Source organism: Mustela erminea, chromosome 19 (genome assembly GCF_009829155.1).
Source record: "Mustela erminea isolate mMusErm1 chromosome 19, mMusErm1.Pri, whole genome shotgun sequence".
NCBI lineage: Eukaryota > Metazoa > Chordata > Mammalia > Carnivora > Mustelidae > Mustela > Mustela erminea.
In genome coordinates, this window is record NC_045632.1 from 57,814,571 (window position 1) to 57,841,616 (window position 27,046).

General features: G+C 60.8%; 1 protein-coding gene across 10 annotated transcripts in view; it reads right to left on the bottom strand.

The window, feature by feature from the left end:
* The window catches only part of LOC116578735, a 414,337-nt gene that overhangs the window by 72,583 nt on the left and 314,708 nt on the right, over nt 1-27,046 (bottom strand). For 9 of the 10 annotated variants that reach the window (XR_004281030.1, XR_004281028.1, XM_032323162.1 and 6 more), the window contains one exon: nt 6,951-7,160. Coding sequence is in view for 1 of the 10 variants with exons in the window: in XM_032323162.1 (XP_032179053.1) it covers nt 6,951-7,160 (210 nt within the window). In the remaining 9 variants the exon portion in view is untranslated. Of the gene's footprint in view, nt 1-6,950; nt 7,161-15,639; nt 18,264-27,046 lie in introns of those variants that run through there. The other variant, XM_032323161.1, reaches the window with a different exon arrangement.

Here is a 27,046-nt window from a genome sequence, read left to right on the forward strand (position 1 = left end):
GATCTTCTCTTCAGCGAAGATCTGAGCTTCCGGGACGCCCTGGTGTCTGGACCAGCCTGGGAGATGACTTGGTCCCAGCGGGCTCCCTAGGGATGCGCTCAGGGCAGCGGACACAGCCAGATGTGGGTCCGCTTTGCACGCCGGCCCCAGGGTCCAGGCTCTCCGTCTAGGGGTGTCCTCTTCCCCAAGTGCCAACGTGGGAGGCAGTGGGGGCAGCCCGGGCTTTTGGGGAGCACCCCCCAACCACTCCAGCCACAGAGCCGGGAAGACCCCAGGGGTCCCTCACAGTGTGCTGGCCGCCGTGCCGGGGCCGGTGCAGTGACAGGACAGACTCCCCGGCCGGGAGACGCTTGCAGGGCCGAGAGGGAAGGAACAGCGCACCCGCCGGGGCTTATTCACGTGCTCCGAGGACCTCCGAGTGGGCAGAGTTCCATGACAGGACCCAAACGACAAAGGTGGTGCAAGGGACTCCATCAAAATAAAACACCCCTGTTTACCAAAAGACACCATCAAGAAAGTGAAAAGGCGAGCCCCAGACTGGGAGAAAACATTCTAAGTACACATATCCGATAAAGGACCCCATCTCGGGTGCACAAGGAGCTCCCCCAAACCAGGGAAACAGACAGCGGCAATGAGCATGGTGTCAGGGCCCACAAGTGCACTTCCGCAAAGAAGACACACGCTGGCCAGGAAACACACGGCCTCCTCCAAGCATCGGCACGCACCAGAGGAAACCGAGTTCAAGTCACCATGGGACCCAGCTCACCCACCAGAATGTCAAGGGTCGGCGACGGTGCAGGAGGCTGGAGCCCTCGGACGCTGCCGGGGGGACCTAAGCCGATTCAGTCATTACCCTCCTGGGCATGTGCCCGAGAGACCTGTATGAAAAGGTGCCCGGTGGCTTAGCCGATGAGACCCCCACACTGGAAGGAAGTGCTGTCCCACGCTGGTGGACGGACACGCCGGCGGCGGGACGTTCAGACAGTGGGTCACGGCCGGCAGCAGAGAACTGGAGAACTGACAGCAGTGCGGACGAGTCTCCAAACCTTCCCGCGTGTGGCCACGCCCCGCACGCCCGCAGCCGCGACCCTGCGTTGATGCTGCCCCGGGCATGCCTGGCAGGTGGGTGGCCCTCTCCTCCCTGTGAGCTGTGGGTCCTACAGTGGCTTGTGAGGCTCTGATGGAAACTTTGCTCTGCCTAGACCCGGCCAACGGGGGCATGTGTGACCTCATACACGGGAGCCTCTTGGACCTCGAGTTGAACGTGGGCACCGCTGGTTTTGAGAAAGGAAATGATGACTAGGAGGTCGGTCTGCTCCTGTCCCCACGATCCTGACAGGGACGAGGACGTTGGGAAGCCTGTCTACGGCCCACAAGCCCATGCTCTTGATCTCGGCATTGCCTTGACCTTCAGGCCACTAGAGGCCAGGGATGAGGCTGGACAGCCAGTCTAGGCTCTGTGTGGGAAGAGACCTAGGACCCCTGAGGGAGGAGGCCTCAGATCCCCAGGAGGGAGGGGTGGGGGGTGCCCAGGGGACTTCGCCACGTGACCAGGCTCAGGGAGGACCACGTCAGCACGTGACCAGGCTCAGGGAGGACCACGTCGGCACACGAAAACTCGGCATGGAGCAGACGGCCCTGGCCGGGGCAACTGGGGAGCCTGCTGCCGTCCCCGCCCTGCTGTCTGTCAGCCTTGCCCCCTCAAGCTGGGCTCCGGTGATAGTGATGGTGAGGACGGGCAGCGCCCTGGCCACTGGGATCGTCATGCCCTGTCCGTGTCCCTGTTTGCTCCGCAGGTACTGGTGGGTACCGAAACTGGGGGAGTCTCTGTGGTGTCCTAGCTGGAGGCACTTGCGACCAGCCTGCTGCTCATCAGCTGGGTGACCTTGGGTGAGACAGCAACTTCTCTGTGCCTTCGTGTCCTCAGCTGTACAATGGGGATAGAGAAAACATCACATGCCCCCGTGCATCTGAGAGCCCGAGGGGCTGGCGCCTGGTCCTGCGGAGGGAGCCCCTCTGTGTGCCGGGCTGTGGGCTGCAGGGAGACCCCCACGCTTAGCCGAGCCCGGCTGCAGGGGCAGCCCTGTGGCACCACCCACCATGCACCTGGCCACCAGGGAACACTGCCCGTCAGAGCAGACAGATGCGCAGGAGGAAACAGCAGCAAAGGCTCAGCCCACGTTTGCTTGTGCGCAGGTCAGCCCCGGGACGGCTCCGACCTGGGGGACAGCGCTTCTCCTCCAGCCCCATTGGGCCGCGCTGGGGGCTATCCCTTCTCTCCCGCCGTCTGTGTGGGCCCTTTGCTTGAATCTCAGGCCCTGCGGAGTCTCCACAAGTCAGATAAAAAGGCGGAGAGTTCTCTCTTCGGATAAAAAGGTGCTGACTGTTCGCATAGCTCAGCGGAAGGAGCCAGTCTCTTAAAGGTGTGTTCATGGAACAGTTCCAGGACTTGTCTAACGGGCGCGGCGGCAGCTTGGAATCACGCATATCCTTCGAGCCCCGTTTCCGTGCCAGGCACAGAGCAAGGCATGTGGGGCGTGCCGCCGCGGAGCCCCCGCCTGTTCCTGGGTGTGTGCCCCGGGACCTCATGGCCCGACTGGGGCGAGGGGCGGACAGGGGCGGAGCGACGGTGGAAGGGGCCATGGAAGATGCCCCCACACTGCGCCCGTGTCACCTGCACTCACCCACATTCTCACGACTGGCCACATGAAATCAGGCTTCCCATGTTGGGACTTAGGCCTACTCTAAATCCTGGGCTTGTTGTGGCTGATGGGGTGGCCCCTGGGCAGGGCAGCTCTTGGCCTGTTCTCTGGGCACCTGCAAGGCCCTCTGGGGTGAGACACCTGTAAACACCGGGGCGGGGAGCGGCATCTGGGGGTCCCTGACAGGCACGTGCACGCACGGTCCGCTTGCACACCGTCCTCTAACACGCCCTCCTGAACCACATGTGAGTGTGTCCTTCCCGGCATGGGGCCTCAGAGCCCTGCCTGGGTCCTTCAGCAGGGCTTCTGGAAGGTGGGCCCCCCCGTGGCCAGCTTCACTCGCAGCGCTGCTGCATCCCAGCAGGGAGCGATGCCCCCTCCCTCCTGGCTGCCCTCTTCAAGGTGTCCACGGAGCACCCACGGGCAGGTACTCCTGTCTTCAGCATCCCCTCACCCCAAATTCCTGGAGCACGTCACACATCTCGCCTGGCGACACTCCTACTTGCGTGTGTACGTGCGTGTCTCCTCTTGCTTGGATCAATGCAGTAGCCTCCAAGCCACTCTCCACACCTCCACACCACTAATGGTGATCTTTCTAAGCAGCAAGCCTTTCATGTCACTCCTTGCTTAATAACCTTCCACGGCTCCCCGCTGCCTACAGGACCAAGTCCAAATTTCCCCACGAGCTAGGCAAGGCTCTCCAGGCTAGTTGAAGCTTCTCTGTCCGCTTTCATAGCTTGCCCTGCAGCCTACTCTCAGGCCCACATTGAACCTGCTTCTTCCACCCGGAAAACTTCCTGCTCCTTCCTCAAAGCCAGTGTTTCCCTGCGAGGGGTAATTCTGCTTCCAGGGGGCGTTTGCAGCTATCTGGAGACTTTGCTCATTGTCAGAAATTGGCGGTGTGGAGCCTACCGGTCAAAGCTAGGGCTGTGGCTCCACAGTGATGGGGCACAGGACGGTCCCCATGACAAAGAGTATCTGGCCCCAGATGTCAGCCATGCTGAGCTCGGCTTGATGAGCCCCAACCTGAGTCTATCAGATGTCATGTCTCCGCGGTGAAGCCCCGTCGGATCCCCCGGTGCCAGCAGCCCCGTCCCCCTCTGCCCTGCAGCCAGCGATCCCGTGGTCTGAGAGCTCGTGGGCTGCCGTTGTGGGGATGGCCTGGAGCTCTCCAAGGGCAGGGACTGTGTCCTCCTTGGCATCATCATGGGTTAACCTGGGGCCCCCGGGAGCTTAGAAAATACTGGTTCCTTGGGACAGAGAATGCAACTTCCTGCTCTAACTAGAAGGATTTTGCTCTGGGATCCAGGCAGGAGGGTCAGAGTAACAGGAACCCCGGAACTGTAACACAGGGAGGGGGTCATGACTCTGGGCTCAGATCCAGGCTCCTCCGCTAACCAGCTGTGTGACCCTGGGCTACCCACTTAACTTCTCTGTGCCTCGGCTGTGTCATCCGTGAAATGGAGATGATAGAATCCTCATCTGTGGTCGATTTAAAGTATGTCCACGCACTGCCTGACCCTCCTCCCATCTGGTGGCGGGATCTCTCTCTGGCCCTCGAACCTGGCCAGGCCGCTCTCTCAGAAGGCAGGAAGCCAGGCTGCGCGACCCGAGGCTCGGCTGCAAGAGGCAACATGGGCCCTGCCACCTTCCCCCAGAATCCGAGTTCTGGAAGCCTTCAGCACCCCCTGAGAATCTGGCTACCCTGATGCCTTACCAAGGCCCCATGTGAAGACTTCTGGGGAGGGGGAGCCTGTGCGCCCCAGGGACTCCCGTCCTGACGATTGGTCTTCCGGGCCCAGGAGGCAGAGAGGCGAGCCATCGCGTCTTCCGGGTGACTCAGCCCGGCCCCCACCTGCCAGGATAGCTCGCAACCCCATGGACAGGGGCCCCGCAGCAGCCCCCACGTTGTGAGGAGGTGGCACCCTTACCCAGGCGGGTCTGGAGCCCCGGCCCCCACCACGAGCAGGTGCTTCGTGAAGGCAACTCTGGTTACTCATTCATTCCTACGACAGGTGTTCCCTGAGTCCGGCCGCGTGAGGGGCACAACTCTGGCCTTGGGAGACAGGCCAGGAACACGGCAGTAGCAGGTCCCGCCCTCACGGGGCTCACAGTGTAATCAGGAGCGGTGGCCAGACACATCTTGGTGTCCCTGTGCTGCTCTGGGGGCCGTGTGTGTGCGCCCCACGGGAGGTAATGGGGCTGTGGTCACAGTCCTGTGCCCCTGGCAGTGCGGGTCCCTGTCCTCAGCTGTGCTCTGCAGACAAGGATGGCTGCTGGGACCAAACGGGGGACGCCCAGAAGCCAGCAGCCGTGTCCCGGCAGGCAGCCAGCGTGCAGCTCACGGCGGCAGGAGCTCACTCTTCCCAGGGGGGGTGCACCACCCCGAAAGGCAAGGAGTCACCACAAAGAACAGGCTCTCCTGGCCAGTCTCGTCCAGCTGCGGAGGGTGGCGGGGTGCAGTACCCTCAGGGCACTTACGTTCCCAGGCAGAAGTGGGGACAAGAGCCCCAGCGGCCACCCCATGAAGGCCAGGCCTGCGGAGCACCAGCCTGACTCCAGCCGTCGGGCCCACTCTGTGCCTCGGTTTCCTGCCTCTACAGGGCTCCCAGGAGAACAGGCCTCTTGGCCATTTGAGAGGATCGGGGAGGTGGTGCCAGACAGGCTCCAGGCCCAAGGCGAAGGCTCTCGTGCTGGCGCGTCCTGTGCTCCGGGCGAGGCGGCTGAGATCAGCCCCTTTTGTCTCTAGGAAACTCACGAGCAGCCGGTTCTAATAAAGCTGGTCAGCTGGGCCCTGGCAGGCGGGAAGCGGGGTGACCTGCGCTCCTCCTACGGGCCCAAGCCCCCTTGCAAGGCCTTCGGGGCCAGATGTCTCCCTGGCCTGGGGTGGCCCGCAGCAGTCCCGGGCGAAGGTCCCCGGGACCAGGGCGCCTGTGCTGGCCCTCTCTGTCCTCCTGGCTCTGCCCGTTTCCTCTCCTCCTGAGCCAGCTGCTGACATTTTGAGGAACTGCTCCCCAAGGCAGTGAGCAAGAACGAAAGGATGTACTTCAGCAGCAATAAATCATGCTTTCTGTCCTTGGTCCTGCAGAGAATGCCATGGATTACAGTGTTTTCTGGGGATTAAGCGAACCTGATGACAGGCGGGGTCTGACGCTCCTGTGGTCAGCCGTGCCGACGGACCTCCATGGTCATGGCTCCGCGTGGGCCTCTTTCCCTGCAGCGCTACAGAGGACGGACGGATGCTGATGTGGGAAGTGGCTAGGCCTCCAGATGGCTCCAGGCACCCTGGGGACCTTCCCTGCCTAGCACGCAGGAGAGCGCTCTGGAGGGATAGGGCTGTGTCTCTCTGCCCTCGGCTGACGCCTGCGTGGTTGGGCTTGAAGGTGACGTGTCATGCCAGAGCTCAGCCTCCCTCGGTCACACGGTACCTGCGATGCACCCGGTACCCAGGGTACTAGGCTCCAGCACCTACCCCGGGGGACCGGAGCCAGCCAAACATACGAGGATACCCACACTAACAGAATGAGGGAGAAAAACCATACGGCCGTCTTGGTACAACCAGAAAACACATGGCAAGAATTCAAACTCTCAGCAAACTCTCAGCAAACTCTCAGCCAACTGGAAACGAGGAAGTTTTCCGGAACCCGACAAAGGCTCGTGCACAAATGGGCAGCACAGGCTGACCGTGCCCCAGAGCCCAGCGCCAAGGAAGAGCCGCCCGCCACCGCGTCGCGGACGCAGCTGGCGTGAGAAGGCCCCACGAGCAAAGAGCGATTGGAAAGATGGAAGAAAACGTCTTTCTTCATAAGCAGCACGCTTGTGAACATAGAAAATCCGAAGGAGCTTACGAAAACACTACTGGAAGCAATAAGCAAATGCAGTGGGAGAGCGACGTTCTGGGTTACTTTGTAAGCAATTCAGTTGTGTTTCTAGAGTCGATAATGGAAAATACAAATCTAAAAGCACCACGTGGAATAATCTCAAAGCCACAAAACCTGTTTAGGGGTAAGTCAGACCGTTAGGGATTGCCGCTTAAAACGGCATCTTTGGCTCAGAGGATTCACTGTTTCTAAGATGTCGGCCTTCCTCAAATGGGCCGATAGATTTCATGTAATTTTAATAAATCTCAACAGGCTTTAACAACAACAACAAAACCTTAGAAGCGGACTTGAAAATTAACACAGAAATGGAAGAACTTAAGAAAACAAAAACACATTTGGAAAGCAAGGATAAAATTGGGAGACTTACGTGGCCTCGACTTCAATGGGTGGTGTGGCCGTGGAATGGTCCAGGGAGCCGCACACACATGGTCCGATTCCTGACCATGGTGCAAAGGTAAGCCGGGGAAGAGAGCTGTTTTTGACAGACCGTGCTGGAACGGGGGTCCACAGGGACGACGGCTGTCCCCCGAGGCATAATGCAAGCCACGTAGGTGATTTTAATATCCTGGTAGCCAAACTGAAAAAGCAAAAGGAAATAGGCAAAATCAATTTAAATAAGTAGTTCTATTTAAGCCAATACATCTAAGACACTGTCATTTTAACATGTAATCCATAAAATCATGAATGAGGCATTTTACATTTTTGGGGGTGGGGGTTTCCAAGTCCCTGACATGTGTTGTGTGCCTCACATGGGCTGCACATCTCAATTCAGGGGTTGTCCAAAGAGGGGCTGAGGGAGCATGTTGGGGTGGTGGATTGTTCTCTGTTTTGCTTGTGGTGGTGTTTCCACGGCTGGATGGACATGTCAGACCCGGGTGAGACACACCGTTGAATGTGTGCCCTCTTCGCGTATGCAGGTCACACCCAAAGATGGTGAGGGCAGTTACCACTTCACAAAAAATTAGAATGTGCTGATTAATGTGCTGGAAGTACGAAGTACATGGAACCCTACCCTTCAGCCATAACCCCATAATATATAATACATAAATATTGTGCAGCAGGGCCAGGACAATCTTGTAGAAATTTCCTTGTATGTGTTCGTGTACAGGCGGCGTTTTTTTACAGAATCAAAGTCCTGTTCCGTCTCCTAGTTGGTAGCTCCTTTGTTCTCTTTAACAGCAGCCAGAGGACGTACTTCCACACCACACCTTCCGTAGGCTGCTCCCAGTCCTCGCTGTCGTAGACAGGCCGAGCTAGACGTCCCTCCTTGGTTGCTTTTGGGCAGCGGCCTGGCTGGGGGGGAAGACGTGGACATCGCAAAGGCTGTTGCTAGGTCCTGCCCTTGGCGGCCCCAGCTGGGTCAGTGTGGGGACTGGACTCCCTCCATCCGTGTGTGAGATGCCCTGTAGGGCAATTCGGAGAGCTGTGGGATGTTCTCTGTCGGTTCCCCACCTTTGGGTGCCCCCCACCCCCACCAGTTCTGCCAGAGACAAAGAACTCATGAAAACCTGCGGCCTCTGCTATTCTTGGAGGTGAGGGGATGGCGATGAGCTTGGTCGGGGGGTGGGGGGTGCTGGCACCTGCGGGAGGCGCCCAGGCAGGCCCGTGGGTGGGAGGCCCTTCTCTGGGCCGGGCTGGGCGGCTGGCCAGGCCAGGAGACACACTCCCGGGGCAAATACCAGCCGGGTTGGGCCGTTCCTGCAGCATTCGCTGGGACACTGCCCAGAGACCTCGCCTGGGACGGGGGCTGGGTGGGGGTGGAGCTGGTGGCCTCGGGCCAGAGCACACCCTGAATTAGAAACTCCCGCTTCCTCCCCACCTGGTATCTGACAGGCGAGTGCTGTGGTCAGCATGAAAGGTGAAGCCTTCCCAAGGTGTGTGCCCGCTGCCTCTCTGCAGGACTGGCCGCAGCAGAGGGAAAAGGGAACAGAGAGGTCTCTGGCCTTTCCTAGCTCATTCCGATGCTCTCTCTACACCACGGAGGCTTCGCCCGGGATGTCTGCTGTGTGATCAAATGCGGACAAAATAAAAATAAAAATTTGGCTGCAATTTTCCAAGAGCCTATTTTAGGCCATTCCCCGTCTCTCCCCCTGCCCTTTTCCATTCAGGCAGATGCTAATGCTCCCCTCCCTCGGGGACAGATGACTGTCCCATGGTCTCTGCCCTCCAGAGGTTCATAATTTTTCCATCTTTCAGAGTACTGTCAAGAGGTCATGACTGCACAGGGCAGAGCTGATTTCGAACACTGACAAGGAAGAGCAGGTGAAAAGAGCTGTCCCTTCACCGTCCTTGACTCTGGGCCCCCCAACGCCCCTCCCAGGCCAGGGAGTCCTTCCGGTTCCCAGGCAGGCGTGAGCAGGTGCAGACACACTTGCGTGTCACGGGGAGCCGTCCATGTGGGCTCCCTCAACCTCACCAGGCTCACACCCCTTCAGCAAGGGCTCTGGGGGACTCTGAAGTCTTCTGGGTTCATAGAAACAGTTCCAGGACAATTTCCGGGCTGAGGGCTACGTGTTGGAACACACGGCTTCCCCTCGCTGGCACGTGGGCCCTCACCTGTGCAACACGGACGGTAACAGCGTGCGTGGCGGTGCCCCTGGTGGCCCGAGAGGACGCCCACACACTCCTGGCATCAAGGCCGCTGCCGGAAGGCGCTGGCTTCTGTCATCCAGAGAGGGGGGTCAGGTGACAGTGGACGCCAGACTGAGCGGAGACTCAAGAGGAAGGACAGGGCAGGTGCCCCAGGGCCGCAGCTGGCTTGCTATGCGGGGGGTGGGGAGGTGGGGTCCCACAAGTTGAAGGAGGGAGGGCCACTGAGGCCAGCTTCATCTACTTACATGAGATACATCTCTTGTCTTAAAAAGGAGTGAGCGCCCCACTCCTAGGAGCATTCGAGCTGGATGACTCAAGGATTGGACGAGGCATGCGGTTAGACTAGAGTCTGGCCAAGTCAGTCCTTCTCAGCCGTGGGCTCCCTCTGTGTTGCTGACATCAGTGCGGTGGCTTATTCCCTTTGCTCCGCTCCGCGTTTCTCCGCTGAGAAGACAGTAGTGGTGCGGCCACGTGGAAAACGTCCACCCCCAAGTCTCTGAGTGCCGGGGACCCCGGTGGCTGTCCTGTGGGGGAGTGACAGATGGCTCTGTCTTGGTGGGTGAAGCCCATCCTTTCATTTCAAAGGAGACCCCTCTGCCGACCCTGGTCACTGTTGTCTGCTCCTGTCTGGTGAGTGGGTGAAATCCAGGTGGGCTGCCTGGAAGGAGCAGTGGGAACGTGGGACTGAAGGTGGCCCATGTGTTGGTGGAGGATGGGCTGGGGGTGACAGGGAGCAAAGGGCAGCAGGAAGCCGGCCGCCCACCCAGACTGCCTGCACAGGCTGCGGTGGGCAGAAGCGGCTTCCTCTCTCACCCGGCGTGGGGAGAAAGGAACTACACTCAGTTCCTGCGTTGGGGAGGAGAGGAAGAGGTGAAGGTTGTGACCCACGGAAGGCGCTGCGCCTCGCCCAGTGCCGGGAGCGACTTGCACGGGAACCCACGCGGCGGAAGCGATGTTTTAGCAGCTGCTTTCCAAGGTTGATGAACAGCAGAAGACATGGAAGTTAGGACAACAGACCCAGACTTCCGGTGCTCAAGAGCTCTTTCCAGAGAAGAGGCCGACACTGCGTGTGGCACCTGGGAGTCTCCCAACAACATCCAGAGCTCTCGGTGGGGGTGGGGGGTGGGAACCACGTCAGGCCTGGCTTCCTGCTGCCCTGCTAGCTGCGTGCCCCGAGGGGCCGCTCCCGGGTCCCCCAGCGCCGCACCTGCTTGCCCCATAGGATGGCCTCACCGTCCGCGGGGCTTGTCTGCAGATGAAATCGAGAAGACGTGCGGAGGGTCGCTACCGAGTGTGATTTCAAATATCTGCGTCTTGGAACGGAATCAGACCTTTCTACGGGCTTCTGGGAGCTCAGCCTACTCCCCCGAGACGAGCAGACCCGTTAGCCCTTGAAGCAGCTTCCAGCAAAGGGACACCAACAACCACGTCACGTAGTGTTTGCACCTTCCTGACTACAACATGCCCCACTGTGCTAAGTGCAATCCATGGCTGACAGTGGGTCACCATGAGGATCCCGCAGGGGTGGGCTCATGATCAGATCTGCGGCACGGAGGACACTGCTCGGCTACTCAGCTTGCTGGTGCGCGGCCGAGACCCCAGTGCGGGCCCGCGTGCCGCCTGTTCCCCTCCACCCGACGCCCCCCGCCGTCAAGCCAGCAGATCCGAGCGGCACGGTGCGTGGTCTCAAAGGGGGGTATGGATGGATTCCTGGGGACCCAGAACTGCATGCCAATTAATGTGAATATGAAGCAGTTCTCCCCGGAAAGCAAGTCCGCCGATCTCGTCAGAGTTCTCAAAAGGCTCCTTGGGAAGGTCTTCAGTTGAGTGTTTTATACTAGGCTCCCCCACAGACAGGCCCGAAGCAGGATTTGTGAGCCGAGGGTAAAGGCCACGGGGCAAGCCAGTAGGGGTGAAGAAGATGGAAAGAAAGACCAGACCTCAGGCCGGCAGCGATTTCCAGCCAAGTCCTGCCATCAGCTCGATCCTGCTGGAGGCATGGGGTGGGGGTAACCACAGCAGAGCCAGGTTTCAGACTCCCCCACGGTAAGTCAGGGGCTCCAGGAGCCCTTGAAGCCTCACAAGAGTGTGGACGGCACAGCCATCGAAGCAGAGACAGAGAAGCTGGGGGGAAGAACACGGGAAACCATACGCCTGGTGGGACGTCCTCCTGTTTGCAGGCTCAGCGGCTGGGATGTTGGGGTTCAGAGGGCCAACACGCGTGTCCCACAGAGCTGCGCACTCAGTACCTATCTGCTGGTGGCCACGGGCAAGTCCATCTTTGATCTGTGGTTCCCCATGGGGTGACACAAGCCATCTCCACCGTCTGCGTGAACCCAGACCTGCAGTGGAGGGGTTCTAGCCGCTCTGGCTGAGAGCTCTGGGTCACTCTGTCCCCATTCAGCTGTGACTCTGTCCTAGGCAGGTCCCTCTTAGCCAGGTGTGGCTGGCCCGTGTCTAGGATGCTGTTGGGGGCATCGTCGAGGTCCTTCCCGCCAGGCAGGACGGGTGTGGCATGAGCGCCAGGACTCCGTTCCCTCGACTGTGGTCCTGGCTCATCCCAGAGCTGAAGACAGGGCTACTCTGCCTGCCGGAGCCTGGTCTCCTCTGCAATCTGGGGAGTGGGGTGATCAGGGTGAGCCGGGGACACCGCTCTGGAGTGAAAAGCTGACAATAACAACGTGTGACGCGCCATCCTCCACCGGGTCCGGGTTTAAAAGCCAGCCAAGAAGACATTTGGAGACAAATGGGGACATCTGAATATTGACCAGGCATCGGATGATTACGGAATTACTGCTAGCTTTGCTGGGCGAGCACACAGCACGGCGATCGCCTACAAGGAGATCTTTCTCTGGTTAGAGATGTCTGCTACGGTATTTGGGACAGGACCAGCGGCATGTCTGTGAGATACCAGTGGTTCCACAGTACCCATGACTATCAGCTGAGCAGAAAACTTGGCAAAAAGTTAATCGCCGAGTCTAAGTTGTGGATATACAGGACATGTTTGCTTTTACTACTAATTTTCTCTGTTTGAACAATTTCATAATGCAGTCTTGTTAACGTGGGGGAGGGTGGAGGTCCCCTCAGCAAGTCTGTGCCTGTGCTGAGCGCTGGGCATGGGGAAGCCTTCCGATGCCCGAGTCCCCGCTGGCCAGGCTGCCCCTCTCCTATCAGAGGCAGGGCCCTGAACCAGGGCACATGTTCAGACTGTCCCTCATACGGCCCAAGCGCCATGGCCACGACGTGTCCCCACGGTCCTGCTGCTCCAGGGGCCGTCCCAGACCCCAGGCGGTGGAGACAGGGTGTCTCAGAGCAGCGGGCCTCTTCCTCCCCAGCAGAGTCACACGTCAGTGCTTGAGAAGTGCTTTCCTCTCTTGGGGGCCGTTGCAGAGTGCTGATGGGTGTGGGCTAATTATGGTCCCATTGTCGCGGGGGGGGGGGCGGGGCAGGGTCGGGGGCACTTCGGGAACTGTGGTCAGCCCAGAAGGCCAGGTGCAGAGAGGGATGGGGCGGGAGCCATGCCAGCAGGTGGCTGCGGCTGGCAGGGCACACGGGGGCAGGGAGCGTTTATGACACAGCCTGATGTTGCGGAAATGGTGGGCCTGGGACTCTGCATGTTCTCGGGTCTCTGGTGATGCTATGCTCTGCTTTAAGGGGAAGGCAGCTGCAGGGGAGCCTAATAATGGGGTCGAACCCTGCCCTGCCCCCTCAGAGGGGCCAATATGCCGAGCGAGTGCAAGCCTACCGGTCCCGGGCCAAGCCCCGGCCATGCTGCCTGGGGTGGGTGCATGCCGTGCCCTCTGACCGTGGGGCCAGGGGTCAGCTGTCCTCCATTTGTCATCATGACCTAAGCCGCAGGGAGGCAGGGCCCCTTCCTGAGAGGAAACAAAGTAGGGGCCGCAGTGGCCTTGGACCCAGAGGGCTTTGCTCAGCACAACAGGCCCAGCCTGGTGAGAAGGGGGTGGGTGAGGGGCCGGCGGGGCGTCCACGCACAGCACACCCAGAGAAGCCGGCCTCTGCCCTCCAGTGCTTGGAAACTTCCAGAAGGCCATGTGCTCTCCACTCCTGCTTTCCACAAGGGCTGCCTGCCCCCATGGGCGCCCAGGCAGGAACCCCTGGCCCCTGGCCCCCGGCGGGTTGGGTGTGGCTGACCCCACCACGGCCGTGCCTCCAGAGAGGCTGGACTCCCCGGCCCCGCGCTCCAGGTGCGCTGTTAGCCCGGCTCCTGCACCCCCCACGCCCCGCGGCCCCCCCAGGTCTGGTCCTCAAGGTGCAGGCGTCACCTGCGGGTGGGGTGGTTTTCTGACCTGCTCGCTTGGACGCCGGGCTGTGGCGACAGCATGTCCTACTGCCTCGCCTCGGTCCCTCCGAGCCGGGCCGGGGCCTCCTGCTCTCCCTTGGACCGGCTGTTCCTGGCCTGGAGCTCCGCCCGCCCCCTCGCCGCCTTCAGGTGTGTCCCACCGGCCGCCGCTTTCCTGCCTCGATGATTTATCTCCCGGCGTTGACAACCACCTGGACGCTGCTGTTCGGCTTTGTCTGTGAATGTGTTAAATTGCGTGTTGTCTGGGGCCCCGGCTGCCGTGGGCGCCCCTGCGGAGAGGGGTGCTGGGGAGAGACGTGGGGGAACCCAAGAACGAACAAGGCAGAGCAGCCCTTAAACGCACGTCTGAGTTCTGAGCAGCTCTTGGTGACGGACGAAATGCAAACCCAGCTGTGAGCAGGGCAACCGCATCACGCAACATCTGCAACAATCTGGGGACTGGGGGCGCCTCTGGACCGTCCTCGAGCCCATGGAGAACCGAGGGCCGCGGACGGCTGTGCCCCCGCCGTCCAGCAGAGGGCAACCTGTCCCCGGCGGCTCGGCGTTCCCGCCGCGCTCCGGGGGCTCACGGCCTCACTGCCTTTTTTTTTTTCCCCTTCTCTTTGAACTTATTTTTTGTAATGGGAAATATCTTTTTAAAAAATCCCACAGTCCACACGAGGGGGAAAATAACTTGGTCTGATGCACAGGCAATTGGGAAATGGGTTCCAAGTTTCAGAGCAGCTTCTCTCTTTTTAGAACTCCGAGAGACCCGGGATGCGGGTCAGATTTTGACTTGCTCGGGGACAGAGCCTGGCACCTAAGGACGTCTGAAAGCCCGGCGAGCCTGCGACAGCCCCTCACGCCCGGCTTGCCTGCCGGCGCCGCGGTCACGGGGCCCTGTCTTTGCAGCGGAGCGCCCCTGGAGATGTCTGTGCAGAGTCAGGAGCCGCCCTGGCGGGGGAGGCAGGAAGCCTTGGCTGTGTGTCTGGTCTGGTACTAATTAGCTGTGTGACCTTGGGCAAGTCACTTAACCTCTCTGGTCTGTTTACTCTTCTGTTTAAATGGGATGGCGGATTAGCTCATCGTGAAGTTCCTTTGAGCAGCGAAGTCAGTGGGGAGGGGTGAGCAGCCTTGGAGAGGGACTTCCTCAGAGCCCGTGACTCATGCGGGACACGGAGCTGAACGCCGTCCGTCTGCAGCAGTCAGTGTGTGGCTCTGACTTTGAGCACAACTGAGGCCGACCCTTGACCCGGATGCTGGCTCAACTCGTGGCCTCTAGGGGCTTGTTTCTCCGAGCCTCAGTTTACCCATCTGCAGGCTGGGGACACGGTGCACTTTTGCAGGGGTGCTGTGAGTTTTCAGCGTGGTAGCGGATGACCGCGCGTGAGTGTGTGCATGTGTGATGGGGCCGGTACCGGAGAAAGACTCTTGTACGTAATCTTTTCTCTCATTGGGCCGAAGGTCACATAACACACAATTAACTATTTTAAAGGGTACATTTCAGTGAATAATCTTTTAAATGCAGCTTAAAAATAGGAAAACAATGGTGAGAACCTACTGTCTGTCAGGGTCTGTGCCAGACGCTCTGCTCACGTCGTGTCATTTCGTACAACTCCATGGGGAAGGGACGTGGCAGACGAGGAAATGGAAGCTCAGAGAGGTTGAGCAACTTTCCCCAAAGCACCCAGCCAGGAAGGGGGAGAGCAGGAGTGGAGCCAGGGCTCCGAGGCCCGGAGGCAGGAGGCGATGCCCCAGCCCCCCACCCCCAAGGCCCAGCTCAGGAGCCCTGCGAAGGCGCGAGCAGGCCTGGGCGGGGCCTGGGATGATGGGCAGCACGGCAGGAGCCGAGGAAAGTCACTTGACCTTGTCATCCCTTCATTTCCTGCTCTGCCCAAGAGGAAATGTTTACACAGCGTCCCCACACAGACGGTCCGCAGGCCTGGACTTGCAGTAATTAGCCGAACAATGAGGGTCCAGCGGCTACAGAATGGCCCAGGCACTGGCCTGGGGGTCAGGTGGCCGGGGGCCTGGCTCCTCACTCACAGACTTGCCCTGTGACCCTGGGCACCGCCGGCCCCGGCCCTGCTTCTCCCGGTGGGAAAGGCAGAGCCCAGCGAGCGGGCCTCCTGGACCCCTCCAAGCCCTCAAGCGGGCAACGCACCTGGTGGTGACGAGGGGCTGGGCAGCAGGGCTGTGTCCTGACGCGTTCAGCCACGGGGCTCCCTGAGCCAGCGCAGCACCTTCCCCACCACTCGTGAAATCGCTTTTCCGGGGTCTGCTCATCCCGCGGTCTGGCGCACCGGCGAGCGAATCAAACGAGCGTGGTGGCGCACCTGCGGCAGGTGTCCTCCCTCCGCCTATGGGTAGCACAGTCGGCACAGCCGCCGGGGGCCGGGGCGGCGATTTCCCGTGGCCGGGTGGGGCCATGTGTCTCGTTCGCACCAATCGCGGGGAGCGGGGAGGGCTGCTGCTGTTTCTTACCAAGGTGTTCAGTGGCGGGCCGTGGGCTCCGTAGTCTCTGCCTTCCTCCATGTCCTGGCTGGATGCCAAAGGGCTGGATCCCGGGGCACCAGGGCACAAGCGGGAGGGAGCCCCCGAGTCCCCGGGCGGCAAGAGCGCAGGCTGACGGAGAACTTCCACGCTGGACTACCCCATGCGTGAGATGGGACCTTCGGCAGTTAGCCTCGCCTTATGGTCTGCCAGCCCTGGACACGCAGCTGTGAACCAGACAGAGGAGGTCCCTGCCCTGGGTGGGGGTGGGCAGAAGATGACACACTCAGAACCGGGGTAGTAGAATCTTTAAACCTTGTGATTGCAGGGATGGGCCCGTGTTCTCCCAGGAGCCTTGGGTGTCCACGTCAGCAGCCCAGAAATGTGGCACCTGGAGCCTGGGCAACTCTGGTCCCTGGAAATGCAGAGTCTTCACTATATATGGGTTGTGGAATATACATCAGTCTCTTGTGAGTTGAGTTATCAAGAGTCGTTGTGCATTGGGTCAGCGCATTTAGGAGTCATGGTGTGCAAAGCTGAGACCCTCACCTTAGGTAAAGGTGGACAAGGCAATGTTCAGTGGTGACTCCTCATCTTGCCTGGCAGCCGACGAGGCCCATCAATGAGAGGCATCCCCTTCTGCACACAAGCCCTGAATCTGGGCACGAGTTCTCTGCTATACACCGCACCAGGCTCCTAGCAGGTACTCAGTAAGTCCTTATGAAAGGCTGAGTGAGGTTTCTGGGTCCTGTCCTTGGAGGTGCTGGGTCCAGATGGTGCGAGATGGTGTCCTCATTTCAATCCCGCACCAGGGGTAGACCCGGAGGCTAGGGTTTGGCTGCTCGCTGCCTGTTTGTGAGGACATCGGCAGTGTGGTGGGGAGGTGAGACAGGGCAACCAGAAGAGTTATCAAGGTAGTGCCCTGCGGGTTCCGAGAGCCGGGTCCTTCGGGAGAGGGTATGACACACACTCCCCACTGATGTCCCCGTGAGGGGTGAGGCCCCGGGTGTGTGCTCACTGACTCCCATCTCCCCTCTGCTGAGGACGGCTCCCCTGGAGCGTTACTGTCCCAGCACCTGCCGCCTGCCCCACTCTCGGGCACAGCAGCTGTTTCCAGACGTCTAGGACTGCTGTCACTCACTGGGGGACTGAAAACAGCGGAGATGTGTTCCCTCATAGCTCTGGAGCCTGCAAGTCTGGGATCAAGCTGTCGGCAGGGCCACACTCTCTCCTTGCCTCGTTCCTGGCTCCCATGGGGTCCGCTGACCCTTGCTGCCCCTGGCTTGCTGCGGTGTGGTGTGTGCCTGTCTACATGTGCACACGACCTTCCACTGGGGACAGCAGGTGTCGGGCTACAGCCCACTCTGACCCAGTACAACCTCGTCTTAACTGGTCACATCAGCAAAATCCCTAGGTCCCATGAGGTCACACTGGCAGGTTCTGGAAGGACATGCCTCCGGAGGGGAAGCTGTCTGACCCAGTACATCACGAAGCCCCCCAGCACGAAGACGGGCCCTAGCAGTGGGAATTTTTGAGCACTGAAGGGGAGGGTCTCCAGACCAGGAACCCAAACCTCAGGGTTTCATCTGGGGGCTCGGTGGGCAGAGGGCTCTCCTTCTGGAATAATCCCTGCTTTCGAGCGAATGACTTCTCCTTCGGATGCCCACACTCTGCATTCCCTTGGGTCAGTGCCACGGATCAGGCCCCGGGGGCTGGGGGTGGTCGTGTCACAAAGACCCACCGCCATCTCTGCGCGGAGGGGATTTCACACCTCATACCCCCAGTGTGAGCCCAGGCTCCACCGCTCACTGGCTGTGTGTCCTTGGGCAAGTTACTCAGCCTCTCTGGGCCTCGACTTCCTCACCGATGAATGAGATTGATGGGAGCACCTGCTTCCAGGGTGACCATGAGGATGGATCAGACAACACGTCTGAGGGGCCCTGCCACACCCCTGGTGGCTCCTGTCGGACTGTGTGGCTTCGTGCCTGTGGACGGAGCCGTCGGACTGGCTCGGAGCACCCTCGCCCCCACCCCATGCTGAGGCTGCCTGGAGGGCAGGTCCTCTCCGGGACGCTGCCTCCGGGGTGTGGGCAGGGATGGGGTGGCCTCTGTCCCATCCATCATCTTCCTCTGCCTGGTTTCTCCACCAGGGTCCCCGAGGTGAGGGGATGCCCTGTCCCCATCTCCCACGCCACCTTTCCCCCAGACACGCTGTCCGTGAGCTGAACAGAGCGGGAAACAAATCCACTGTGGGCAGCACAGTCACTCGCGCTCATTCCCGAGGGACTGGACATGGGAACCGCCCACCTCGGGTTTCCAAGCCAGGCCGGGCCTCCTCGGAGCGTGTGTCCCCCGACAGGTCACAGGACAGCTGGGCTCTGGCTTTGGTTCAAACACAGTCTATAGATGTTGGCCCCGCGTCTTCCCCACTGCAGATCCTGGGGCAGGGCTGTGGCTGCCCCGTACCGGTGCCCCCGGGCCTCCTGGGGACCCTGGCCCACTGTCTGCACAAACAGACACCAAGGCCTGATGCTGTTGTCCAGCAGTCTGGAGCAAGCCTCAAGGGACCTGGGTCCTGACTTTCACGGCAGGGCCCAGACTTGGTGGAGCTGTGGCCGTCCCGCTTCTGCCTTCTGCCTCCTCAAGCCTGGCCTTGGCTCGGTGACTCCGTTGTGGATGCTTGCCTCCCAGGTAACTACTTGAACTTGCTTTTCAACGGCCCAGTTTGTATCCAGCCCAGGAATTCTATCCCAGGATGGTGTTTGGTATAGGGGTCACCGTGCATCATGGCTGCCACGGCCCGAACGTGTGCTCTGACCCACATTCTCTCGTCAGACCTTCTAGCAGCGTCTGCAGGGGCGAGGCTGGCGCTCAGCTCTTGGAGCCCGTCGGCTATACTGTCACTTACGTCTGGTCCTGCTCCCGACAGTCACTGCCCCTTCTCGAGGACTTGTTTGACATTTTGAGTATCACCCCTCCCGGGGGGGAAATGTTATCCCACGTCTCAGATGGGAAAGTGGAGGCTTAGGGAACAGAAGTAACTGGCCTGACGTCCCCCAGCTAGGATGTGGAAGAGCTGGGTTTGATACCTGGGTGGCCAGACTGTGCTCCCAGGTCCAGGAGCGTAGGAAAAATCTTCCCTCTCCTAGAGAGGACCCCCGTCCTGCAGCCCGGTCACCTCAGGCAAGCTGGACGTCCACTCAGTCTCAGGTGCCCCAGGAGCCTGGGGGACCCCAGCTATGGGCGGCAGAGGGACACTGGCAGATACAGGGAAGGCAGCCAGTACTGTCTGTCTGGGGTCTTTCCTTAGGTGAATAGGGCGTCAGGATCGACTTTGAGGCCAAACTTGATACTCCAGAGGGGAAACTGCAGGGCCGCCAGGAACACTGGCTGGTGGGGGCCGGCTGGGACCCCTGTGGGCGTGGCAGCAGCATGAGGTCACGTGCCACACAGACATCCCACACGGGCTTCTTAGTAGCACGGCACGAGGGGCTGCGAGAACGGAGAGGCACCGTGCATTTCTCAGGGTGGGTTTGGGTCTCTCAGAAGCAGAGCCTGAGGCAAGGATCTGGGTGCAAATGGGAAAAACTGTCTTGGGCCATCCGAGCAGGCAGAGTCACCACAAGACCCTTGAAAGAAGGGAGAGGGAGGGTTAAGGCTGCACTGCTCCTGGCTTCCAAAGATGGGGGGAGAGGCCACCAACCCAGGGACGTAGTGCCTACAGAAGCAGAAAAGGACAAGGGAACAGGTTCTCCGTACAGTGTCCAGAAGGAGAGAGAGCAGCCTGGCTGACATGTTGAGTTTGGGACTTCTGTTTCATGTGGTCATAAGCCTGGAAGCTCGTGATCACTTCTTGTCCACACAGAGCCTGGGCGAAGCCGTGGGGAAGGGAGACAGGCAGGGAGTGAGGCTAAAGGGTTAGTTAGGAAAGGTTACTGATCACTACGCAGGCTTCTGCACAAGCCCCAAGGGGGGCGCTCGGAGGAACCATCCTCAGGATGTCCACGCGTGTGGCGGAGAGGTCCCAGTGCCCGCGGCTTCCCCCCGCAGGGCCAGCGTGTCCCCCGGCCCAGGCTGAGAAGCAGGGAGAGGTGGGCACCCGCCTTGGTCGGGGGGACCCAGGAGGGCAGAGGGGCTGTGCGAGGGACACCGAGGGTCTTTGTTCCTCGCTTATTATTTTACAGATATTTTTCTTTAAATAGCACTGCCACAGAAAACATTTAACTATATAAAAAGAAACTCAGTATTAGCGATAATTCCTGAAAAGTGACGAATTTGATACTTAATTCTGCAATTTTTTTTCTAATAAGCATTGAAATAAATACATTTACCATGAAAATAAAAGGTTTGCCGACCGACCACCTGGAATCCCTTCCCGTGGCCATCCAAGGTTTCCCGAGTTATCTTATCTGTGTCCCAAGAGCAACGCATTTTGTGGAGGGGGAGCTGGGGTCGGAGAGCTTAGGAGATTCTCTTACAGACACGCGGTAGACGGCCGAGCTGACAGGTACCCGGTCTCCAAAGCCTCCAATCTTTCCACCACCCCGCACGCTGCCCAAGAACATCACGGGCTCGCGGAGGCTTCGCGCCCGATGCCAGGCACTGTTCGAAGGCCTCCGAGCACAGCAAGGCATCGCGTTCCTGCCCCAGCCGCCATGGCCCCCCCCACAAGCATCCTTGCTGTATTATTTGATGACACGGACGAGATTTCGTGCTCTTTTGCTTACGGCCGTGGCATGTGTCACTACCTCCTCCTCTCTGAGGCGGGAAGGAAGGTGCAGAGAGTTTGAACCCAGGTCACACGGCGTGGATGGTCTCTGCAGGGTTCCGGGTCTCGCCTCTGTCCCCAAAACCCAGAGTTTCAGGAAGTGGCTCTCCGCTGACTCCACCCCGGGGAGGACCTCAGTCTCGTGCTGGAGGCACACGGACGAGCGGCATCTAAGACCCCGCCACGGAGCTGGCCTGGGGTCCTCCGGGCGCCCACCCCCGCCCCCCCCGGAGCTTGCTGCTCTTGGGCACTGAGCGTCAGGAGCGTGACCTGGGCTGGCCTCGCCCACGGCGCGGGCAGGAAGCATCCGTGGTTGCCCGCTCTCTGCTGTCACCAGTAGGGCTGCGACGGGCATTGCTGCACATAGAGCTTTGTGTCCCCACGGGTGAGTTCGTGCCGGGCGTGTTCCCACGAGCTCCACTGCCCGGACACAGGCTGGACACGCACTCCGCTCCAGCGGAAGCCACCACACATACGTGGGCTGTTTCCAAGACCCCAGTGTGACCACCCCCGGGCCACCTGACTCACACGGGGTGTGGGTGACGGGGAAAGCGTGATTTCTGAGAGTGTTTTGATGGGAGAAGGTCAGACCCTTGACGGGCAGCGAGAACAAAAGTGCACATGCACAAGAGAAAGAAGCAAGGACACCATCTCGACAGGCACTTTGCCCCGTGACTGCATGTATGATGTGGGGTTGGACGCAGGGGTGGACGGGCAGGGGACATCGGACAGCTGGGCAGCCGAGAGCACCCTGGGGCTCCCAGGGCATGGGAGGAGGGCCCAGGTCCCCACGCGGCCGGACGCCCGCCGTGTCGGGGGTGCTTCCTCTCCACGGGTAACGTTGAACGTGCCAGGATAAAGGTGAGCTCCGCTGGGGTCGCTGCAGCCCTGACACCAGGAAGTGAGGACTCTCCGTCTCACGGGGCCGTGTCAGGACCGCTTATCGGAGCCCGGCAGTGAGGGCCTCGGGCTGCTGATGGACACAGTAGTTGTGCAAACATACGATGACGTGTCACCCGATGGGCTGCAGGTGTTGAGGGGGCAGGTCAGGCCGCGGGGCCAGAGGCGAGGACCTGGGTCCGGCTGTGGAGGGACCGTGACAAGCAGAGCTGACCCCTCAGGGGGGCAGTGAGGGGCAAACCGCACTCGCGTCTTTGATCAGACTCACAGTTCCTTTTCTTCTTCAAAAGGACACGACATAAAACTTAGGAAACTGCAGACCAGGGTGGGAATGTTGGGGTGGGAGGAGCAGGTACTGGGACCCAATGTGTGGCCCCATGTGGGTTCCCATGTGCCCAGCCCTGCCGGCTGCCCCGGGGGCTCCCAGCTCCCTGCCCGGACCATCCGGGAGAGCCCTACCCGGGGACCAGCCCACTTGCCCACGCAGGCTCCTGCTCTGGAGACGCTGGGGGGGCCATCGTAGCCCTCGCTGAACGTGGGGCTTCCCATGCAGCTTCTGGTGCCCAGACCAGTTTCTCCAAGGGCAAGAGCCATGCTTCGAAACGGGAGAAGCTGTACATCTTTCACTGTGTGTTTCAGCTGGTGGCGTGTGTGCGCGGCGCTGCCGTCCAGCAGGCGGCCGGGCTTCTCCTCCCCGTGCCGGAGTCCATCCGGGGCCCCTCCACCGGCTCTTGTTCCTTGCATTTAACTGCTTCACATGTTGGCCTCATTTCAAATGCAAAGAACACAAGTCAGGACAGCAATGCCGACCACTGTCTCCTCCCAATAGCCAGAGGAGCAGCCACTGTCCTCCCCAGGCTACAGACGGGGACACTGAGGTCTGGAGAGGGGAGGCCGGCAGGAAGGGGAGCCAGGGTGTGCACAGGGGCAGTGCAGGCCTAACGTCCTGCGGGGCAATAATGTTCTGTTTTCATCCAGGTCTCTTGGACTCTGAGGCTGGTCCCAGGTTAGCTCGGGATCCGGCTGCCCCGGGTGTGCGGTAGCGTATGTCAGGAGGTTGTGTGGAGCTGCAGTTCCCCCGAGCCTGGCCAGGGAAGACGGGTCTCCCAGTGGGGCCGGGCTGGTGCAGTGGAGCCCCTCCTGTGCCACCGAGTCCACCGGGCAAAGGGACTCAGGCCTCCCTGCCTCGTATCCTTACGGGGGAGGGTGTGGGGAGCCCACCTCTTGGGGTGTGGAGGCCACACTGTGCCTGGCTCCGTGTGGCCCACCACAGCCACGAGCAGGGGCAGCCCGTCAGCCCCGCCCAGCCTCCCCCTCCCCGGACGGGGCAGTGCCAGCGAGGCGGGTGCGGGGAGGAGGGGAGGGCGGGCGGTGTGGCTCTCCGGGGGAGGCTCCCTCCTGACTCTCTGAATCCCTGGAGGCAGAGAGAAAGCTGACCCGTGGGAGGGCCTCCCGGGCGCCTCCTGCCTCGGGGCCGTGCATTCCTGAGACGCTCCTGTGCTCCCCGGCAGGGTGGTCTCACCCCCCAGGCCCCACGCCCACCGCACTGCTTGCTGGGTGAGACCCCATGTGCTGGTGGGAGGAAACACGTGCACCCACCCACTGCTCGGGGCGGGGGGTGCTGCGGGGGGTGGCTCGGGCCTCGGTGTTGCCGTCTGTGCGCCGGAGTCGACGGTGCTTGGTTCACGGGGTGTGGCGGAGGCTGCTCTTACCTCTCCTTCCTCCTCCTCCGTGGCATCGTCCCACCCCCAATTTTAAAGCAAGGCAACTGACTGTCCCAAATCAAGACTCTGGTCCCAGGACCCCTTACCACCGGGCATGGTGGGTGACCGGGCGTGGGCCAGCGGGTCTGACGCAGTGGTTCTGGGTCTGCCCGGCGCCCCTGCATGGCTCCCCTGGGCTACGCTGTGGCAGGTGGGCTGCTCTGGGCCGGGGGGACGAGGACACGGCCCTCGTGATGGCCTGGCGCACCATGGTGTCGTGGGGCAGTGCTCGGCCTCTGTGCCCGAGGAAAGGGACTTCAGTCAGCTGGGGTCCCCTACAGGCCCACCCCTCTACCTCCGGGGGCCAACTCGCGAGTTTTCTGTGCCTTGTCTCCTGTCCTTTCCGTGGCCGCCCCTGAGCGAGGTGAGGGCCACAGCCACATCCGCTCCGCAGGTGAGGAAACCCAGGCCGAGGCTCACAGCCACATTGCTATTGCAAGTCGAGCTCTTCCTAGGGACGCGGGCTGATGGTCCCCAAATGCCAGTCTCCGGAGGGCCCAGGATGGCTTTCTTGGCTCATGGAAGGGCTGGCTTTTCCCTCGGGTGGCGGGGAGTTGTGACCGATAACTCTGCCCATGGTGAGGTTTTACTGGACGTTGACTTTTAATGGAGCAAATGTTTTTTCTGGGTGGATACCCCAAGAAATTTGGTTCTTATTAAGATGTGAGGCCGGTAACAGTGATGTGGCCTGCGTCTGATTGTCCTGGAGCTTCCTGGGAAGTCACACGCTCAGCCCCCCGCCGAAGCCCTGGTGCGGAAAGGTCTGTGTCTTCCGCGAGACTCTCGTCCTGCCCCTGAGTGGACCACAGTGTTTGAGCCGGAATAAAATCCAGGGGACGCTTTGGAAAGCACTTTACCGACAACTGCCACACGGAGTTTCCGCGGCCCCAACGCGGGTGTTTTTATAGGCAATCAGAGCGGACCCGGATTTGGCTCAATAGCTCGGCGGGCCAGGGGTGAGGGTCTGGCCCCGAGTCCCCGGCCCGGGAGCAGGCCCGAGCTGCCGTTGTGTGGCATTTGGGCAAAGCGTGGAGGGAAGGGCCGAATCGGGCCGGTTCTCCGTCCGGGGGCAGCTGTGCCCAGCCCTATCCTTCCGCTACGCATTCGCCTCTATTGTGTGGCTTCCCTGGCACATGGGCAGCCTCGCTTGACCACCATGTTCTGGAAAGGCGTTCTCACATTTTTCTTCCAGGACGGCCTCAAACATAAACAGTCCCCATGGTGGGCATCCGGCCTCCGGGGTCCCATTGGTTCTATCCGGTGTTTGTCATTTCCCCGGAGACGGCTGGGGCCGAGGGCGGGGTGGGCGACGGGCATGGATGTGTCCGAGGAGCGGTCGGGCCGGCCGGCCAGCACGCTGTTTATCTGGCCCGGCCCGGACTCGCACATCCATCCCGTAACGGTGGCACGTGAGGCCCCTGTTTTCCTTCACAGGAAGTTTACGGCTCGGAGGTGGAGGGCTTGGCATAGGGCTTCGTCGTCGCCCCCCTGCTTCTGACCGCCTGGGAGGGCCTGGGGGACAGGAACCTCCGGCCAGCTTGTCCCAGGAAACGGGGTCTGAGACAGCTGGCCTCGCCCAGAATCACTCTGTAGGCACCCGGGGGCCTTGAGCGTGACCCCCATGAAGACGGGCACAGGGTTAGTACGGAGCTCAAGGTCTGGCCGTGTGATCTCGGATAAGTTTCTGAGAGCCGGGCTTGCCAGCTGCCACGCTGTGAACGGCGGCCGACGTACCACGTCTGTGTGCATGTACATGTCTGTGCACAGGTGTGGGGCCGAGTGTGTGGCGCTCCCGTCTGGGGCCAGGGGTGCTCCCTCTTCCCCCCGAAGAGAACCACGCTGGTGGGCCAGCAGGTGGGCTCCGGAAGGCCCTGTGGAAGGTCTGCAGGAGGGGGTGGGCGGTCGGCTCCCCACGGCCATCCATCACCCGGCGGCTGACGGGGTGTTAGCATGGCTTCAACAAGAGATAGCGGAGGAAAAACGGCCCGCACAGACGAGGGCTTATCTGGCCCGATGTCGGTGAGCCCCGTCCAAGCGGGGGCCCTCCATCAGTCAGGCAGCTGCAGCTGCCCTCCGCTCCGGCCTCCACACGCCCCGACTCCTCTCCCCGGCGCCCCTCGTTCCCTGCCTGCCTGCTCAGCTCTGGGTGAGACTTTGTTGCCCAACACGGTCCTGGGGCTCATCTATGCAGGGGCCGGACCAGTGATTCCAGTGACCACTGTGCACTTGGACGCACTATGTAATCGAATAAAAGAAAGCAGTACTGTTGGGTAAGCTGATCGCTGTTGGCGCACAGGCCCCTCCCCCCGACAGTGGGCAAGATCATCATCATCGTCATCATCAGACTTCCCTCGCCCCCGACTGTCTAGTGCAGCTCCGATCAGGCTGAGATGGGCCACACTGAACTTGCAACTAGCTTCCCGGTTGAAGAACTCCCAAGAACAAACAGCTGGTTGTTGGGTGGGGGCCAAACCTTCAGGTGCAGTTCTCAGGGGCCGGTGTCCCACACGGAGGACAGAGGGCGATGGGGGAATGGGCAGTCTGTAACGTGCCGAGTGGTCAAGGGGACCCAGCATCTGTCCGGCTTGCTACAGGAACACGGGTGGCGAGCATCTCCTGGTGCCTGGTGCTGGCCCGCTGAAGGCAGGGCGGGGGGGGGGGGGCGTGGGCCTGGGGAGGGTGGTGCCTGTGCAGCCCCCGTGGGACAGCTCCATCCCTGGGGGGTTTCTGGATCATCTGCTGTCTGGGGAGCTGGCCTCGGGCCGATGACATCTGCTCTCATGGGGACCATGTTGGATGAGCTCCGGGTCCTGGTTAGACTTTGTCTCCCAGGTGGAGGGGCCAGCCAGGGGACCTCCCAGCTGCCCCGTGGGTGACCTCCACCTGCCTCGAGCCGGTGACGCCCCCCCAGCCCAGCAGAGGATGCTGCTAAGGAATCAATAGTGTGGGGACGCCTGGGAGGCTCAGTGGGTTAAGCCTCTGCCTTCGGCTCAGGTCATGATCTCAGTCAGGACCCTGGGATCGAGCCCCACATGGGGCTCTCTGCTTAGCAGAGAGTCTGCTTCCCTCTCTCTCTGCCTCTCTGCGTACTTGTGATCTCTGTCAATTAAATAAATAAAATCTTAAAAAAGATAAGGCATCAACAGTGCGAGCAGCAGCAGGCAGAGCCGCCACAGACGCCGTCCGTCCAGCCCTGGAGGCTCCCCGGAGGGCGCTGGCATCCAGCCCGGGGCACAGCCCAAGGAGTGGGGGCTCTGAGCATGGCCCATGCCCAGTACCCATGTCCCGGCTGCCAGGTGTCTGGGACGGGGTGCCTTGACCCCCTGCACCTCCCACCTCGGAGACACAGCTTCTCAGACGTTCACGCGCGGCACCCACCGCCAGGGCCATTAAGTCACCGAGCACTGGCCCAGCCCCTGGAGTCACTGGTTCACGGAGTCCTGGGAGGAGGGGGGGCGGGTAACAAGAATCTGCATTTCTAGCCAGTTCACAGGCGAGCCTGCCACGGCTGGCCCAGGGGCCCCACTTGCGGGGCCTGTCTCTGAACGATTTAATGCAGACTGGGCAGTGGGTTCCAAAAAATCTGCCCTTTTCCCTCTATCTTGGAGCCAGAATGAAGCAAACAACCGTCTCCAGTGCTGGCCTCC